The sequence below is a fragment of the Gallus gallus genome, chromosome 1, assembly GCF_016699485.2.
Source record: "Gallus gallus isolate bGalGal1 chromosome 1, bGalGal1.mat.broiler.GRCg7b, whole genome shotgun sequence".
Lineage (NCBI taxonomy): Eukaryota > Metazoa > Chordata > Aves > Galliformes > Phasianidae > Gallus > Gallus gallus.
In genome coordinates, this window is record NC_052532.1 from 1932757 (window position 1) to 1950614 (window position 17858).

At 38.2% G+C, this 17858-nt stretch overlaps 1 protein-coding gene across 9 annotated transcripts in view; it reads right to left on the reverse strand.

Annotated features, from left to right (window-relative positions):
- LRGUK (leucine rich repeats and guanylate kinase domain containing) overlaps positions 1 to 17633 on the reverse strand; it is a 49157-nt gene extending 31524 nt beyond the window's left edge. For 5 of the 9 annotated variants that reach the window (XR_005846404.2, XM_025153161.3, XM_414995.8 and 2 more), the window contains exons 1-10: positions 17354 to 17633; positions 16048 to 16155; positions 15317 to 15398; positions 14160 to 14260; positions 13614 to 13695; positions 10688 to 10812; positions 7604 to 7747; positions 4574 to 4654; positions 3005 to 3091; positions 1243 to 1349 (exon numbers count right to left, since the gene is read on the reverse strand). Coding sequence is in view for 8 of the 9 variants with exons in the window: in XM_025153161.3 (XP_025008929.2) it covers positions 1243 to 1349; positions 3005 to 3091; positions 4574 to 4654; positions 7604 to 7747; positions 10688 to 10812; positions 13614 to 13695; positions 14160 to 14260; positions 15317 to 15398; positions 16048 to 16155; positions 17354 to 17524 (1088 nt within the window). In the remaining variant the exon portion in view is untranslated. Of the gene's footprint in view, positions 1 to 1242; positions 1350 to 3004; positions 3092 to 4573; positions 4655 to 7603; positions 7748 to 10687; positions 10813 to 13613; positions 13696 to 14159; positions 14261 to 15316; positions 15399 to 15447; positions 15522 to 16047; positions 16156 to 17353 lie in introns of all 9 variants that reach the window. The other 4 variants (XM_040663464.2, XM_025153166.3, XM_040663456.2 and 1 more) reach the window with 4 other exon arrangements.
- Between the last annotated feature and the right edge of the window lie 225 nt (positions 17634 to 17858).

The following is a 17858-nucleotide window of genomic DNA, read 5'->3' on the forward strand; positions in this document are numbered from 1 at the left end:
ACACTCAAAGCATCATTAACAATTTTGGTCAGTACCATAAATATCGCTTTGCGTATTTATATGTTTGTGTACACAGTGCCTCTGACAGAAGACAGAGTTGTCCCTTTCTAGCAATGAAGATACACATGCACAATCCAATAAACAAATATTTAAATAAGGCCTATGTCTGGAAAAAAGCCATGCCTTTAGGTAAAACTACTCTTTTTGGTTTGGTTGGTTGGTTTTTCTTTTGTTGTTGTTGTTTTTTTTTTAATAGGCTGATACAAATTCTCAGAGCTATCATCACCACAGGGATAGTTCCTATCTGTCATCATCAAGCCCAGAAATAAAACCAGCTTTGCAATACAGACATTCTAAAAATGTAAATTAAGTCACTGAATCATGGATCTTGAATCATGTTACTTAGTTATGAATTAAGATGCCCATAATGGTGCTAAGACAGGATGTTGGGCACAAGCTGATTTCAACACCCACTCGTAGCTGATAAAATGACAAACCACTTATATGTCATTGTATCTTTCATCAGCATACGTCAAAGCACTTTCCAAACTTATCAAGCAACTATCATAATTCATCTACAGAGCAGCAAAGTATGCTGATTTCCATTTTCTAAATGAGAAATAAGACAGAGTGAAGTCACCTGGCACGACAATGGCAATGTCAGAAAAAGAACATTGATTTGCTTCTCCCTTCTGTTCTTTAAATGGCAGTCAGCATCATCCCCTCCCACAGGCAGAAGTTGGACTTCCTTAAGTACAAACTTGAAAATTTTGCCTTATGAATATAAAAACGTGTCCCAAAGCCACAAAATAAAGCCATTTTGCTCACGCCAGTATGCCAGTAACGTGAAGAGGAATAAGCAGAACAGGAAGAAATGTTTTACAGCTCTTTTCTCCCTCTAGAGACTTTCTAATTGCCTTTTAGAAATAGAAATTTTACATCTCTCATTTGTGGTGCAAATGGCCATCTGTTTCAACAGATTGTTTAAAAGCAATGGAGTTGTGGACAATCTGTCTCAGACTTCAGAGGTGAATGACTAACTTCATTTCATAATCCATTTCAACCAAACAAGATCTGCCTAATTTGCAGACTGCTAACAGAATACGATGGAACATGTCCTCTTCATTAGATTAATTTAAAGGTGGGAGAGGGACAGAAAAATGTCCCTCTAAATATGCCAACATATTCTGCTTTACATGAGTGCCACCCTCAGGAGCAGATGTGAAGTGGAGGTAAGCTTACCTGTCAAAGATTCTCTGGGGCTGCAGCATGCTATACATAAGCTGAGTCATATGATCTTTAGCAGCAACAACTTCTGGAGGAGGGTCATATTGATTCACAGCATCAACCTGCCTCCAGAGTTTAGGGACAAAAGAAAGAAGAAGGGCAGTGATGTAATTATTCCCAACTGCAATACGCTTCTAAGGTCACTATGAATAATGAGGGCTTCATATTTGTGAGGGTCAGTCTTTGTGTTTGGCTTGTCTATAAGCACTCTGCTACATAAATCTTTTTGGGAGATTTAAACACAGTCTGATAGATGGCTGGAATGTAGTCAGAAGTAGCTCACCATCGTTAATATATTCAACCTTTTACTGGAAAGAAAACAGGATGCTACATAAGACACAAGGTAATTCTGCTTAGGTTTTAATTATCCATTAATTTGCATCCTCTCAGTGCTGGTGGAAGATGCCAAATTAAAATCCTTAGGGACCAAAGCCATTCATTTATTTGTTAGAAGAGGAGCAGAATGGGTATTAACAAAGTAAGCAAACTGCAGTTTTCTTCTGACAAAGCATTTCTGCCTTTCCTGGGAGGAAGAGCATTGAAGCTACAAGCATTCTCCCTCTTTATTGTGTCAAAATTCTATTGAGGGTACTGACCTCTAAGGGGCTGTATTTTTTTTTTTGTTGTTGTTATTATTGCTTGCCACTCCTACAATAACCTGAGGAAAGGATTTTTGATGTAACTTCAACCACACAAAAGTTGTGTGCTAGTCTCAATCAGTCATCTAGGCTTACTTTTACAGTCCATAGAGAAAGAAAGATTTCTTGAATATATGTGTGTAGAAGGAAAGCAGATTGTCACATAAGACAAAGAATAAGATCAACATCTCTGGTATCATCCATTCATAATCATGATAGCAAGAGGCTGGCATTAAACAAGAGCCTTGATCCCTGATGTTTATGCAGCTGAAGTTAGGAGTGACAAATTTTCTGTAAGGATCTTTTATACATTTTTTTTAAGGATGCTTTTCTTAAATCCAACACCAATATACAAGTATTAATACTAATAGTTCTAGCTATAGCAGCACTAGAAGAAAAGGTTTATGTTACAATAGAAAGTTACTGTAAACAGTCTGAGGAGTTATCCGAGGGAAGAAGATTATACAGAGAAAGGTGTATTGAGCAGACCCGGAAACAAGTATCATTATAACATCCAGAATTCATCTTGCAATATATAACATTAAAAAAGAAGTAGCACACTGGTTGCCACGTAGTGTTTCATGAGCACAGCTGCTTAATCAGATTCATTATGTGAGTAACCACAGCTGCTAAGCAAATATTTTGCCCAGAGAGACTGTGGATGCTCCATCCCTGGAGGTGTTCAAGGCCAGGTTGGATGGGGTCCTGGACAGCCTGGTCTAGTATTAGATATGGAGGTTGGTGGCCCTGCCTATGGCAGGGGCATTGGAACTGGATGATCCTTGGCGTCCCTTCCAACACAAGCCATTTTATGATTCTATGACTCTATTTCTCCACAAAACAAAGCTTTTAGCTAACTTTTGCATTTTCACTTACATGCAAGTACTCCTGTGTGTGAATATATATCTGGATTTAGAAGCAAAAGTCTCTGAATTTGTAGTCTACTTGTAGTCTGAAATATGGGAGACCCATCACGCTCAAATGACAGCAAACCTATATTTGCATGCACAGTTGTTCAGTTTTTTTTTTCTATTTGCATTCTTTATTTAGAAAAATTTCAGAATGATATGCTTACATACCTTTTCTTCCACTGAAATCTTCTTGAGATCCAGTTCTGTTAGTTGTTGCAACATGAAAATCATGAAGAGCCAATAATCTCTTTGTTCCTGAAAGAAAAAGAACCTAGATACATCAACCTAATATTTAATATCTATCAGCTGAAATTAAATTGGTTTTAATACAATGTGATATAAAAAGACTGACAGAGAACTAAAAGCATTATTTGTTCTGGGACTACATAATCGTCCATGTCTAATATTTCCAACCTTAGAAGGGCTGTAGGAACTTTAGAAGAGAACTTGTATTTTATAAGCATTTATAATGATACATTTAAGCCTGGAACAATTAAAAAGAATAATTAAAAATCAAATAAAAAGTTGACACCAGTAACCAACACTCAGATGGCTGTCTTAAGATGATTGTTGTTCTTGTAAGCTATTAAAATAGTAATTTAAAGGAATAGGATCAGAATTTGCTTAAGGTCATATAAACAGAAAAAGGCTTTCAGGACATGGAGGAGGTCTGAGGCAGCCTATTCCAAACGAAGAGTCAAAGCAAGGTTGAGCTGTGTAAGATGGAGAAGATGTGTCTTCAGTCTTTTTTTTGTTTGTTTGTTTTTAACTATCTGACTCTACTTGGTAATAAATTAATCTTCCCCAAGTCAAGTCTGTTTTGCCTGTGATCATAATTGGTGAGTTATCTCCCTGTCCTTATCTTGACTCATGGGTGTTTTCATCTTATTTTCTCCCCATCTTGCTGAGGAGAGGAAGTGAGGGAGTGGTTTGGTGAGCAACTGGGGGCCAACCAAGATCAATTCACCACCAGTTCAAACAATTTAGAAGTCACAAAAGTCAGGAGAGAGTCATCTTGGATTACTCAGGACAAATTACAAATGCAGAGTCAAAGTCAGTATATCTGACATTTTGTGAATCATAAAATCATTAAGGTTGAAAAAGACCTCTCAGATCACCCAATCCAACTGTCCACACATTACCACCATGCCCACTAAACCATGTCCCTCAGTGCCACATCTACACATTTCTTGAAAACCTGGGTAAAACAGATGTTTAATTCATTAGTTGAGGAATATTCAGAGAGCCATAAAAGAGAACTGAGTAAATCCTAAAGATGAAAAGATGATAGAGGTTCCAGAGATACATTATTTGAAAAGGAATACTATTAAGTTCCTTTGAACTTTTCCCATGAATAAGACTGTACCTTCAAAGCAAACAGAAGTGGGATCTTTCACAAACAAAACAAAACAAAACAAAAAAACAACCAAACAGAAAAAAAAACCCTGCATACTATGAATACAAAAGTATTAACAAATGGAATTGATCAAAGTCATGGATTTATTGTGTGGATATGAAACATGATTCATATATAGGTTTGGCTAAGGACATTCCCAAAGAAAGGTGGGTAAACATGCTGGCAGAACAATTGCTCATCACTACTTTGTTTCTTATCCTATTTCCTGAGATGACCTGACCACTCTCAGAGACAGAAAAGGAATCTAAATGGAATCTAGTCTGACACAGAACAGCAGCTCTAGGTTCATATTTTTGCCTTCATTTTCACTTTCTTCTTACCTGCACAGGATTTTTTAAAAGATTTAAAGTCCCGAGGAGAGGCAGATCTTGAATACATTCAAGTTCACTCAGCTCAGCAATCTAATTAGCAACAAAAACAGAACATAAATTAGCAGCAACAGAGTCAATGATAACTATGGGGAAAAAAAAGTTTTTAATTCTTGTTCCTAAAATCTGGAAATAAAAAAAAGTCGTTATACTCACAAACTGGGTATACATGTTAACAGCATTCAATAAGGCATTTTCTGCCACAAAAGGCAGACAACTTGGATGTTAGCTTGAGAAGCAATATAACACAGTAATTTTGAACCACCTGCGTTTTTTCTGTTCTTTCAAACGTCAAGCCATAACACATTTAACTTTTATGTGGCTGATGTGCTTAAGTGAGGCAATTCTGCAGTTATATTTGCGCTTCATGACTAGTGAAAATAGTTCCTTCTAAGGAGATTTTCTTCTCACTGGAGCTCCAGTTCACCCTATCTAACTTGCAGCACTTAACTGAAAAGCATCAGCATATTATTCTTACCTCTATTTATGCCCAGAGGGTAATGCATCCCACTTAACGTCTCATCTATCCACAAAGAAAACCTTGGTTGGCTGCACTCAGCCATATCCATTAAGCTTTAGAAGTTATGTAGGACTGACCAGAGCTTGTGTGCCCCAAGTGAAGTCACGCAGGTGGCACTCAGTGAACAGTTGTAAAGCTATCAGTTAAAACAAAGTGGGTAAAAAGGAATTCCTACTGACTCATTTTAGCCATCTGTAAATTAATTAGCCCAGATCAGCCACTTAACAACTTTGCTTAATAATCAGCGGAAAAAGACAGTTTCAGAGGACATGACCCATGCAAGGCTCGGATGAATGGAATTCTAAAGATACTAATTTTCCTTCAAATGCTGGAAGAGTGAACCATCCCCATGTTTTAGTTAGCTTATGTGAGGTTTCCAAAAGTATAAATATAAATCTCAACTACACCCTGTTCAATATTCCTTCTGAGGTAAAAAGCCCACTGCAGAACCATTTTGACTAGGTTGTCATTTGAGTGGGTTTCCCAGATAAGTCATTGAAAACCAACAGTCTATAACTGAAACCCCCTAAATATATATATGGGTTACATATGGGTTACATTTGGGGCCCCCAGCACAAGAAAGACGAGGAGCTCTTGGAATGGTCCAGAGGAGGGGCCACTAAAGTGATCTTAGCACCTCTTTGCTGGAGCACCTGTGCTATGAGGAAAGGTTGAGGGAACTGGGCTTGTTTAGCTTGGAAAAGAGAAGGCTCCAGGGAGACCTCATTGTGGCCTTCCAGTATTGGAAGGGAGCATAGAAACAGGGAGGGGTATGACTGTTTATGAGGGTGGATAGTGATAGGACAAGGGGGAATGGTTTTAAATAAGACAGGGGAGATTTAGGTTAGAAATTAAGAGGAATTTTTTCTCACAGAGGGTGGTGACGCACTGGAACAGGTTGCCCAAGGGTGTTGTGGATGCCCCATCCCTGCAGGCATTCAAGGCCAGGCTGGATGTGGCTCTGGACAGCCTGGTCTGGTGGTTGGCGACCCTGCACATAGCAGGGGGGTTGAAACTAGATGACCATTGTGGTTCTTTTCAACCCAGGCCATTCTATGATTCTGTGATATACATGAGAGCTACATTCTGCAGATAAACCTACTGTCCTCATCCGCCCAACTGACAGCATGTGGGATGGTTCCAGAGGGACAATTCCACCTTGTGGAGACAGAACAGAAATAGAACATTGAATGTTCTGTCTTATGTCTTCTGACTGGCACTACAGATCTGCAGAATATCATGTCCAGCCAGCTCTCCAGAGACACCAAGCAGCCGGCATCCTACTCTCACCACAGATGTGGGCAGACCAACCTAAATTTACTTTGGAACAATGAGTTCCAGTGAGAACCCTTAACACAGCTTTTTTAGACAGATAAAACTTGAGGCTAAAGCAATTGTGCCAATATTCTCTTTAAATTATTCTGCAGAAAGAAATGTTCAAAAATGGTGACTCATTAAACAGCTTCAACAACATCATTAACAGAGAGAGATTTTGATGAAGCAAAATTAATAGCTTCTATGTGCCGTGAAGAACAGTAGAATCTATATGAGGCAATGAAAGTGGTGTTATTAATACTAATAACAGCTACACCATTAGATAGTTTCCTGTCTTGTGTAATTTCAAACAGTGACGTACTTTGAAATATCAACCTGAACACACGGTGAGAAAAAGAATTCATAGTGTATTGTACTCCTCTTCTCTTATAAATGTATCTTGCGTGGGGAAAGATTACAGAAAATGTTCAGTTCCTGGTTTATATTGTTATTTCTCATTTTCTTCGTTTTTTTTTTTTTTTTTTTTTTTTTTTCCCCCCACATGCAGATCTATCTTTGATGTCAGAATGATTCATGAATTGACAGTCATTTCAGTTAGAGACTCTGGGAACTCAATATCAAAAGGATTAAGTATACGTAGCTTGGGTTTCAAAATTCAAATACAAATGAGTTGGATTGTATCACTGTACTCCCAGTGAAAATCCTGCTGCAGAACAAAACACAATTTATAGCAGAGTACATGTAGTTCTGCCTTACAGAAACTTTCCACTTGAGAGCTCAGAAGAACCTGTGGTCATAAAATCGGGCTGAGAGATATTAGCAAACCCTCCTCACAGTAGGAAAACTGTGATGTAAGTAAAGATCCTCAAGAATAATCAAGCTGAAAAAAAAAAACCCACCAATACTCACCTCTATCATATCTAATCAATCTAGGTACACAAGCACTAAATATGACAGAAGTTTTACATAACAATAAACCTAGAGATGTCAAATAAAGCTTGAGGAATACACTACTAATCAACATGTGATATTGGAGCAAAACACCAAAGGAAAAATGGCATCTTTTCTAATATTCCTTTCTTGCAGTATTGTAAGATTCATTGTTTGAGGTTTCAAGGGACTGGATTTATGGAGAAACAAAAAAGGATGCATTCTCAGAAAAAGTTGAGATCAATATTAAATGTTACCTTGTTATCCTCTAGATCGATCACCTCTAGTAGATCATGTCCCTCCAAGCCTTCTAGACTAGTTATCTTATTGCTAGAAAGGTCCAGCTTCCATAGACTTTTCAAGCTCTCCAACCCAGCTGTCTTCTCAAGCAGGTTAAAGCTCTAAGAATACAGGAAAACATGAAGTCTGATAAAGTTCTACAGATGAGAAACAATATTTCTTAGGAATAACAGTGTTCACTTTATTATTGAGAATCCTATTACAAACAGGCCTTTTATGCATTGACCCCATCATGAGATGACATATTGCAGCTTTCCATACTCCTCAAGGAGAAAAGAACCAACTACCTTCTGATTAACTTATCTTCTGCTCACCTCGAATAACAGCAAGAGACAACAACAGTATAAAAAGAGCTCTAGCATTCTTTTAGAGATAATACTGCCTAGAGAATACTCTTGCCATTATCAAAATTTAGAAAATACACACATAAAAATATAGAACACATATAGAATATATGCATACAATTTCCCTCTATAATTATAATGTATATTTACATTTGTGATTAGAGAATAAATAATGAAAATATTATGGTAGAACAAAACAGTACTGTTTTCCTTGGGCTACAGGCAATCTATAAAATATCCTTAGGATACACAAGTTCATTAATACGTACAAAGTGAAGACAGACTATTTGCTGTCAGTGACAGCATGCACAGAAATGTTACAAAAAAAAAAGAAAACCCAAACCACCTCTACTGTAAGTTCACCTGGACAGGAAATGACCCAAGCTTTTGAGAACTCAAGCAATTACCATCGTTTTACATTGCTTCCAAACAAGATACAAGATAGAACAACTATGCTAATCACGGGACACCAGATGGCTTCATTTCTCAGGACCTCACAAATCATATACTCATTCCTGCTATGAACTCTAAACAGATACAACATGCAAGATTCCCCACTCATCTTTGTCTCGGTGGCTATATGTACCCAGATGGCCTCTCAACATGATTCTCTCTGTATAACCTTGCAAGTTATATTTTTCCATCAGCATCACCTTGTGCTGAAACCTTAGAAGCCTCATACTCTATTTATAAATATTTAGGAACTGTTGAAATAAATAAGCCAGCTGACTCTAATGTTAATCCAGTTGTCTGTCCTTGACATTTTTCCTGACTTTTAAATCTTTAATTAGGTTATTAATAGCATGGAGGCTCTCTCTTCCTGTACGTTGTTAGACCTCCTTAATAAGATAAAACTCAAGAGTTCTAGTTGCAAAATGCTATGCAAGAGGTACACATAAAATTCTGTGAACAGTAGAGATTTGTGTAGAGGTCCTTTCTTGCTAAGCATAAAATTCCTAAGAGTCCAGTTCATTAGAGTTGCACTTGTTATTTTTTGCAAGCTCAAGCAGAACAGAGGCTTTTTTGCAATAGTTAGGCAGTATTCACAGTTTCTGAAGTCCTTCTTCAAAACTTCAGACCTTTACTACTCTTTCAACCTGAAAGCTCAAGGGAAAAAAGAAAGGGAATCTGAATCAATGGGAAGAGAGGGGGATGACTGCCCACGGAAAAAAAGAAGAACTGGATTTTATACTAATTAGTAAAAGAAAACGCTATGCTAAAATCTGTCTATTTACATAATTTTCACATGACTATCTACTTTGCTAATTAAAAAAGACAAGCAGTTGGATAAATAATCGTATCAGCGTGTAAGAACCCAAACTGAAGAACGTGTTCATATTAATAAGCCCTAGCGGTTAACATGATCTCCAAAGCGTTTTACAGAGCAGATAACCATTACTAACAGAATTATTATTAGGCCTCTTAACAGATGAGGAAATCAAGGTACACAAAGGCTAAGCAAGTTAGTAGAGAAAAAAGTTATTTAAAGAAAAGATTTTCCTGTCAGCTTAGATTTTCATATTCTTATAGTTCATTTCAAAACTTCTAGACAATATTTTGCCAATCTTATCCACTAAAAATAAGAAAAAAAATAGTATTTTTTTGCCACTGAAGGCATTACATAGAAATATAAATCCATTAAAAATATGCTGCTGAATGATTTTGGAATATATTATTCAAAATATACAACTGCCCACTTATGAATGTGAATGGCTGTACCAAAGTAGCAAAAAGTATAGGGACTATCAGGCAGTGATGGGCACAGACCTTACTTCTGCTCTTCTACATCAATTACTACAGCACACACATTAAAAAAAATCTTAAAAATTTTAAAAGGGTTGAAAAAGAATTCTATACTTGAATAAAGGATTCATTCGCTTTACCTAAAATATTTATGTAGGTGCTTAACACTAATGCAGCAGATATGAACATATTTCTATGTATAGCTTTTTGATACTCAGTTTTAAATTACTATTTTAAAGTACTATTACAAAGTAAAACCTATTAAGATGTAGACTTGTATTTTTATAGAAATTGCATTAAAAGTAGTTTTTGCTTGTACTTTGCAACCTCTATACTGATAGCCCTCCCTACTACACATCTTGAAATAATTTAGAAAAAATGGTTGGTGTTAACATTTTACTAAGGTGGAACTGAGGAATACTGAGATAAATACCTTCCCAAGACTCGAAAGAGGGCCAGATGCACTCAAACAAGTGTAGGCATTGACAGATAGAGGTCTATAATGGGTTAGTTAATCCTCAGCAATCTTTATAACCAACAGAGAGGAAGAGATGCTTCCAAGGACTGATGCATCTTGCACTAAGGGAGTTGTCATCCACTGAGGATGAGGATAATGCAGTAGCTTAGGTGTCCATTTCTCTCCACTGATTTTTGAGGCAGCAGAGAACAAGCTCTGATGCAGTGGTCTACACTGCAGAAATCTGAAAGCAGATGAGATAAATCCCACTAAAAATCTAAAATATGCCCTAGGAATGCTGTATTGCAAATATACCCTGGAACAGGTTGCCCAAGGATGTTGTGGAAGCCCCATCCCTGGAGGCATTCAAAGCCAGGCTGGATATGGCCTGACAGATAGAGTCTTTGAAAATTTATTATGTAATTACCTTCACTTTTATTATGGCCTGAATATGTTTATAAAGATTGATAGCAAAACAATAAGAAATACTTTCTTACCAGATTGAGTATTCTGATAGGTAAGTTCCCAAGGCCACTAATTGCTGTGAGTCTGTTGTGTGACAGACTAAGATGAGTCAGGCTATGACACTTCTCCAGTCCTCTTATCTCCTCTATGTTATTAACTTGGTAAAGGATTTGCAATTCAAGGAAAATGACTGGATGCAAAAGTCATAGCAGTAGTTGGTGGCCATGTTACTCACTGGGGTTGAAGTTCATGGTATGGGGAGCTGGACGTCAAATGCTTCATGCTAAAGAGTTAACGTCCCAGCTGCTCACGCCCAGGCCTGCTCTGAAGTGTACTGCCTCCTTGTTTGAATCATACAACTTTCTGTGGGACTGCAGAATAAGTGACTTAATTTACCCTCCCCTCCTTTTTTGTGGGTAAGTGTCCAACGTGGAACTATTTATATGAAAAACAAGTGACATAACCAAGCAAAATAGCCAGAACAAGCAGGACACAGAGAAATGCCTTTAGGCATTCTCAGAAGAAAACATTTTTTAATTGACTCAAGATAATGAACTCTGCCTGCAAGAACAGATGAGTTCTCACTCTTATCAGGCAGTGGACAAGTTTTCTGGATTTTTTTTCTTCTAAATCTGAATGATATCGTAAATCTAAATGAAATGTAAGCTTAGACACTGCCAACATAATCCTCTTTAATAACCATAACCTTACACTGTTTTCTTTTTCTTAGCTGCCATCTTATATGAGGACTTAATTATATTCTGCCTCTAAGTTCTGCACTCACAGGCTGAGATAGAAAAGGAGAGGAGGAGAAATGAGCTGGTAAGCAAAGATTTATCTTTTCAAAGGACCTCACTTGGCTGTCTCCTACACTTAGGAAAGAAACCAGAACCATGCACAGGCACTGATAGCTGACAGATATTCATTGATGCAAATACAGCAAGGGACTGCTTCTCTTTCAACTGAGGAGGAAAAGCTTTAGTGAGCAAAGAATTAAGGTCAGTATGAAGGAGATCAACAAATCATTCACTGCCAGTAAACACAAGCACCAGCCTGTTTTGAGACAAACAGGTTTAAACCATAAGCATCAATATGAGACAGCAAATTGCTCAGCACTAAGAACTAATATAATCAGTTTTCTAACAGCCCACTAGAATGCCTTGTCAGCTATTATCACCCAAGCTGTCTCCTCTCCGGTTTGGGCAGCTTCCTCCTTGAAAACTCATTTATACTCCTGTCAGGTGTGCTTCTACGTGCACCTGTCAGAAAGAAAGTTACAATGACCTTACCATCTGCATTAGAATTCATTTAAATATGGTAAGAAATGCTTAGTTGCTGTCAAAGAGGAAATGCATGCCAAACATTTCCATGACTGCATGATATTTATTATTATTATTTTTTCATTTATGATTACAAAGAACAGCTTGTTTTGTCTGCCATGTCTTCCGTGAGGAATGCCTGAGGTGGGCTAGGAACAGTGTCACTTTACTGTTCTAAATTCTGTCCTCATTTGCCTCTATTTCTGAGAGTCCCATTATAATTGTACACATGAAACAGCTTTTATCTCTATTACATTGGCATCAGTGCAAATGAAGAAAGTGAACACAGCATACTGTAGCATTCCAACCAAATGAAAAAATACTGATTCAGATCCATAATATAAATATCTGTTCTTCTTCCCTTTTCATTTTTGTCATACACACACACACACATATATATATATATTTGCACTGTGATGGAATATTAGAATTGCAAAGGAATAGCATCTCAGTGCCATTTTCTGACAAGAATTATGTCACCTGCACACCTTGTAAAACATGTGAATAAGGTAACCTGGAAACCCTGCAAATGCTTTATCTGTTCCTACATTAAAAAGACATTGTATTAATACTGTTAGATAATGGGCTACTTCAAGGACAAGAGACAGAGGGAAAAAAAAAAGCTGCAACAGCCTGCTTACTTCTCCTTTTCAGAGAGCAGAACATCACGATGCAACTTATGAAGCAAAGAGGAAAGGGTCACAAGGCTTCAGGAAGCAATTGCAGATGAGGCTGCATGTCACTATGAAGCTCCAGAAGAGTTTTCAGAGAAGCATATATAATCTATACAGAGACTACGAGCACTATGGACAACCTTAGAAAAGTAAGCAATCGAGAAATTCTATCTGCAGATTCACACTTATCTGATTTCTGCCACAACAGTGTTTTTAGTCAGGCAAAATAGGAACTAGTGACAGTGTAGCATGTGTGTATGCCCCATCCCTGAAGGTGTTCAGGGCTGGGTTGGATGTGGCAGCCTGGTCTAGTATTAAATGTGGAGGTTGGTAGCCCTGCCTGTGAAGAAGGGGGAGGGGGGGGGGGGGCATTGAAGATTCATGATCCTTGAGGTCCCTTCCAACCCAAGCTATTCTGTGATTCTGTGTAGCAGAAAACCCTGCCTCTGTGTGTGTATACAATAGTATAATCCAGGAAATTTCCTCTCACTTAAAGATTCTCTTCACTAGCACTAAACAGTCTAGTTCTTCATAGAGCCTCCATAGGCCCTCAGTAGTAGTACCTAAGTCTAAGATGAAATAACATGCAACTTCTTCCACTTAAGGATCTCAGTGTTCCAGGCTGATTTCCTATTGACCTCTCCTATATACAAACAGTGGGGTTATTTATTAGCTCTGCTATGTGAAGGCAGCATGACATGTCACATTTTCAGTTTAACATGATGCAAAGTTGAGGATTTTCTGTGTTCCTCAGGCAGGCTAACCTTACATACATATGCACCTTTAACTCACGCATGCTTAAGTAAATTAAGATCAGTATCACAATCAGAATTACAATGCTTAAGCTTCCTTCTAAAGAAAAAACATGACATGAAGGAAAAAATATAAAGAACTACTTGAAGCAAAAAGTTGTTCATAAAGCAAACAAGCAACATTTCTTCCACTGAAATCTCCATAAAGGATACAGTCCAGCAAGAGTTTAGTTAGTAACTGGTATGCTGACAAATCTTGCATTTTAGGTATTTGATTGTGTGAAAAATCTACTTCCTAAAGAGAAAGGAAGACAAAATTAGTTGTTTTTTTTTTTTCACCACTTATAGATGTCTTGTTTAATATAACAGCCATTTAATTTCACTTGTGATCAGTGATACAGAAGTTAGAAGAACATCAACATTAATGCTGGGACCTAAGCAGGAAGTCTCATTTTTACAAGAAGGAATTCAAAACTACTTTTTTCAAACAAAGTTACCATTAGTGGTCCTACAATTAGGCATATGTATTAAAAATATACCTTCCCATGGAATGCTGAGCTTCAGAAGGTGTAAGAAAATAAAAGACTGAAACATACAATGTAAAACACCCAGGAAGATATGCTAAAATATCAGATGAACAGAGAAGAACAAGGAAAGCTCAAAAGTTGGCTTTTGCATACATCTAAATACAATGTCTAAAGTTGATTTAAAAAACCAATCCGAAATGAACCTATAAAATGTATCTTGTTTGCAACTTACCTTGAGATTTTTCGGTGGCTTAAAACCAAAATATGTAGTCAATTCGTTGTTGGAAGCATTCAGTTCTAGTAAATAAGGCATCTGACTGACACAAGAAAGATCTAATAACAAAACAAATGCCAAATGTTTTACATGAATACACAGGTAAATGTAGATGTCATCATGTCAGAATGTGATAATTACGTTCAATAGCAACCAAAAATCAGCTTGTGATTACACATTCAAAAAGCAGTGTTTGAAATGCAGAAATCAGATATATTAACACCTTATACTAGAAAAAAAGATGATTACTAAACATCAAAGAACGAATATTCAAATTCCACATTAAATTTCCATTAGGAAACGTATTTGTCTGTAAGCCAGAATATAGTTTTGTACTCTAATTCCCTTTAAAGTAGCAGAGAGACTACTACTGTCCTAACTTATTAATTATTGGAGAAAAGTATTTGAGTCATTACTGACAACTAAATAATGAGTGCTACAAAAAAGTCCATGTTCTGCTCAGACGTAGGCTTCCTTTTACTAACAGTTTGTCTGTAAAACAGAGAAGTGCTGCCTTACCAAAGTGCTGCTATGACACGACTCAGCACCTCAACTGAAATGAAATTGAAAGCAATACTGTAATGGGCTGCTACTACAGCTCATTTGTTTTCATGTTAAATTAAAAAAATGAGTTGGGGGGTATAAGGCAGAGGCAAGGAGCAGAAGATAACGAGTTTTACTTCAGTGTCCATTAGTTATGTCTGTAAATCCAGCATACTATTTGTTCTTTGGTCAGCAATGGAAAACCTTGAGTAAGGATAGCCCAAGGCTTGCAAAACTGTACCAGCCATAATTTTAAACACTGTGACATTTGTATGTGCAAAGTCTCAACCTTAATCTTGTACTGACATGCTTGCTTGCATTTTAGTTGTGGATAATAAACTGGACAATAATCTCCACGTTCCCACTGATAAGCATATGCTGGTGCAGCTGTCTGAACAGTCCATACATCATCCATGAGAAGATCGAGCCATTGCCTCAGTCTGTAGAGCCAGCATAGTTATGCCATTAAAATGTAGACCAAGGTTTGTGATATTAAGCCTACATGGTATGCTGCATTTCTTACCTTAAATGATTTCACAACCCAGGAATTTACTAGTGTATTTACTACATACCATTGATTTTATTATATGAAAGTTCCAACTTCTGTAGGTGAACGTATCTGGAGAGAATGTTAATGTCACTCAACTCATGACCCTGAAAAAATAAAGCAAAGAGACTTTAATAACTAACTGTATAACCTCACCTTTCTCTCTCAAGAGATGTGAAGTATCAGAAGACATTGAAGACATCCCCCAAGGTCCCTCCAGCTGGATCTCTCTGAACAGAACGGCAGAAAGCAGACCATGTTAGACCAGTAGACCAGCCACAAATGGAGACAATGTCAAAAGAATACTTTAGAACACAACCATGACACAGCTGCACCTAGGAAAAGTGCTACAAAAGCAAGGCTCCACAAAAAGATGCCTACAGCAAGAAATATTTAAGGCAACCATTTTAACTTTCTGTCTGGAAGACGGTGAACACAGCTTTCTTAGATGCTTAGCATGTCCTTCTGTTTTTATCTCTAGCTGATTAAAGAATGAAGATACATTTCCACACCGGAAAATGGAGCACAAAAAAAACAGGACTACTGCTGCAACTAAGTGAAAAGAACAGTACTGATGTGGCTGTTGTGAGCAGTAGCCATGTTGTGTTTTATGAAGTGTCCTATGTATGGGAAATTGATGGGTTGAGAAAATTTTATTTCTTAAAATTATTTTACCAGGCCAACTATATTCTGTTATAAAGAAGAAACCTTTGAGTGGAAAAACACTTTACAATGATGCTCTTCACTTATACTTACTGAAAGTGACAGATTAAGATAAACGTATTCAGTACCAGGTGCTGAGCGCCCCAGCTTGTGGAGACCCTCAGCCACAGTGTCTTCATCCAATATTCCTTCCAAATGCTCCTATAAAGCAGGAAGGAGGGAAAGGGAGAGGAATGGGTTTAGGGGAGATTTATGAAACAAAATTCCAATCTATAGAATCTAAGAGCTGCAACTGGGAACAGTTTAATATAAGACCTCAATCAAATGCTGCTTTAAGTGCTCCATCACCTTGTTAAGGCACTACACATTAGGAAGAGTGATGAATAGAGCCCTCAAAACTGATAAATAGAAACACGTTACGTATCAACTCCAGACACTAAAAAAGGTTCACAGTCAATCTTTCCAATGTTTTTTTTTTTTTTTTTTTTTTTTTTTGATTTTTTTTTAACCTTCTGATTTACAGGCTCAGCATTAAGCAGGACCTGTTTTCAGAGATGTTGAGCCATGAAACTCACATTGATTATGGATGTTAACATCTCAGCAAATCAGCACTAACATAACCCCCGCATTGTACCCCAATACACGCATTATTGGAGGCCCTTTACATTTGTTCAGCATGAGCAGCTAGTGCTACTCTTCAGAGAACACTTTTTGCCAAAGAGGCTACTTGACAGATGGCACTAATGAACCACTGCGTAGATTTAATGAGAAAATAAGCCAATGGCTTGTGAAATTCCTATGAGCCGGGAGAAGTCGCACAATGATCCCTTATCTACAGACAAGGATAAGTAATGTTTCCAATGGCAATCATCTAAATTATAGCACCTATATGTTCTTATCTACAGACCAGGATAAATAATGTTTCCAATGGCAATCATTTAAATTATTACACCTATATGTTATAGCAATGGTGACTGCAGAGATATTTTCATGACTGCTGTAGCAGTGGACACGAAAGCCCAGCCAAGAAGGCAGGTCCAGGAGCTTATCTGACCTCAGGGCTGGGGGTATATGCAAGAAAGGGGCTTAATTTGCTAACTCATATTCACTGGATTAATTAATTAATCCATATTTTAGTTTGTCTTAGTGTTCATAGAAGGAGAGAAAGGGGGGCAATAGAGAACTTTCCTGGACACAGTAGGGATGGAAGGGACCCTAATGAAAAAAGGGAAGCACCAAAGCATCCTTTTCTCATGTTGGGGAAATGAAAAATCACTCCCTTTTGCCCTCATCACCTCCCCACTTTCCCCCCCAACTACCCCGAGAGATGAGGAGGGAAAAGACACTGTCCCTATAAGCACGCCCCTTCCCAAAGAGATGGGGAAGCTCTGAGCTGAACCTCTGTGGGTTTCAATTCCTTGAGCTCATCGTCGTTCTCCTCCTCTTCATCCTCTTGGTGAGGGGGACTGTGCTGCAAGCCGGGCCCCTCGGAGAGCCCCTGGGAGAGGTCGTGCTGGCGGTCAGAAGGAACAGGCAGCTCCTCTCCTTGCTTCTCCTCGATCCCCGCCATGAACCGTGAGAAGGAGCAGAGAGGCAGAGAAAGCTGCGTTATCGGTGCTTCGCACCCGAGCTCAGCCCTCAGCCCAGGCCTCCGCCATCTTGTTTACTCTCTCGTTGTCATGGAGACAGGAAAAGCACCTCCTTCCCCTCCCCCCATCCGCGCCATCCCGACAGCCAGCCAATCAGAAAGCAGCAATTGGAGCGGTGCACGCTGGGAGTTGTAGTTCTCTGCGCGCGGCTCGCCCGTAGGGGACAGGCGTGCCGCAGAGCATCTTGGGAGTTGTAGTCTGCCTCAGAGGGGCTCTCCTCAGCCACCCTCCTCACCTAGCTGTTTTCTCACTGTT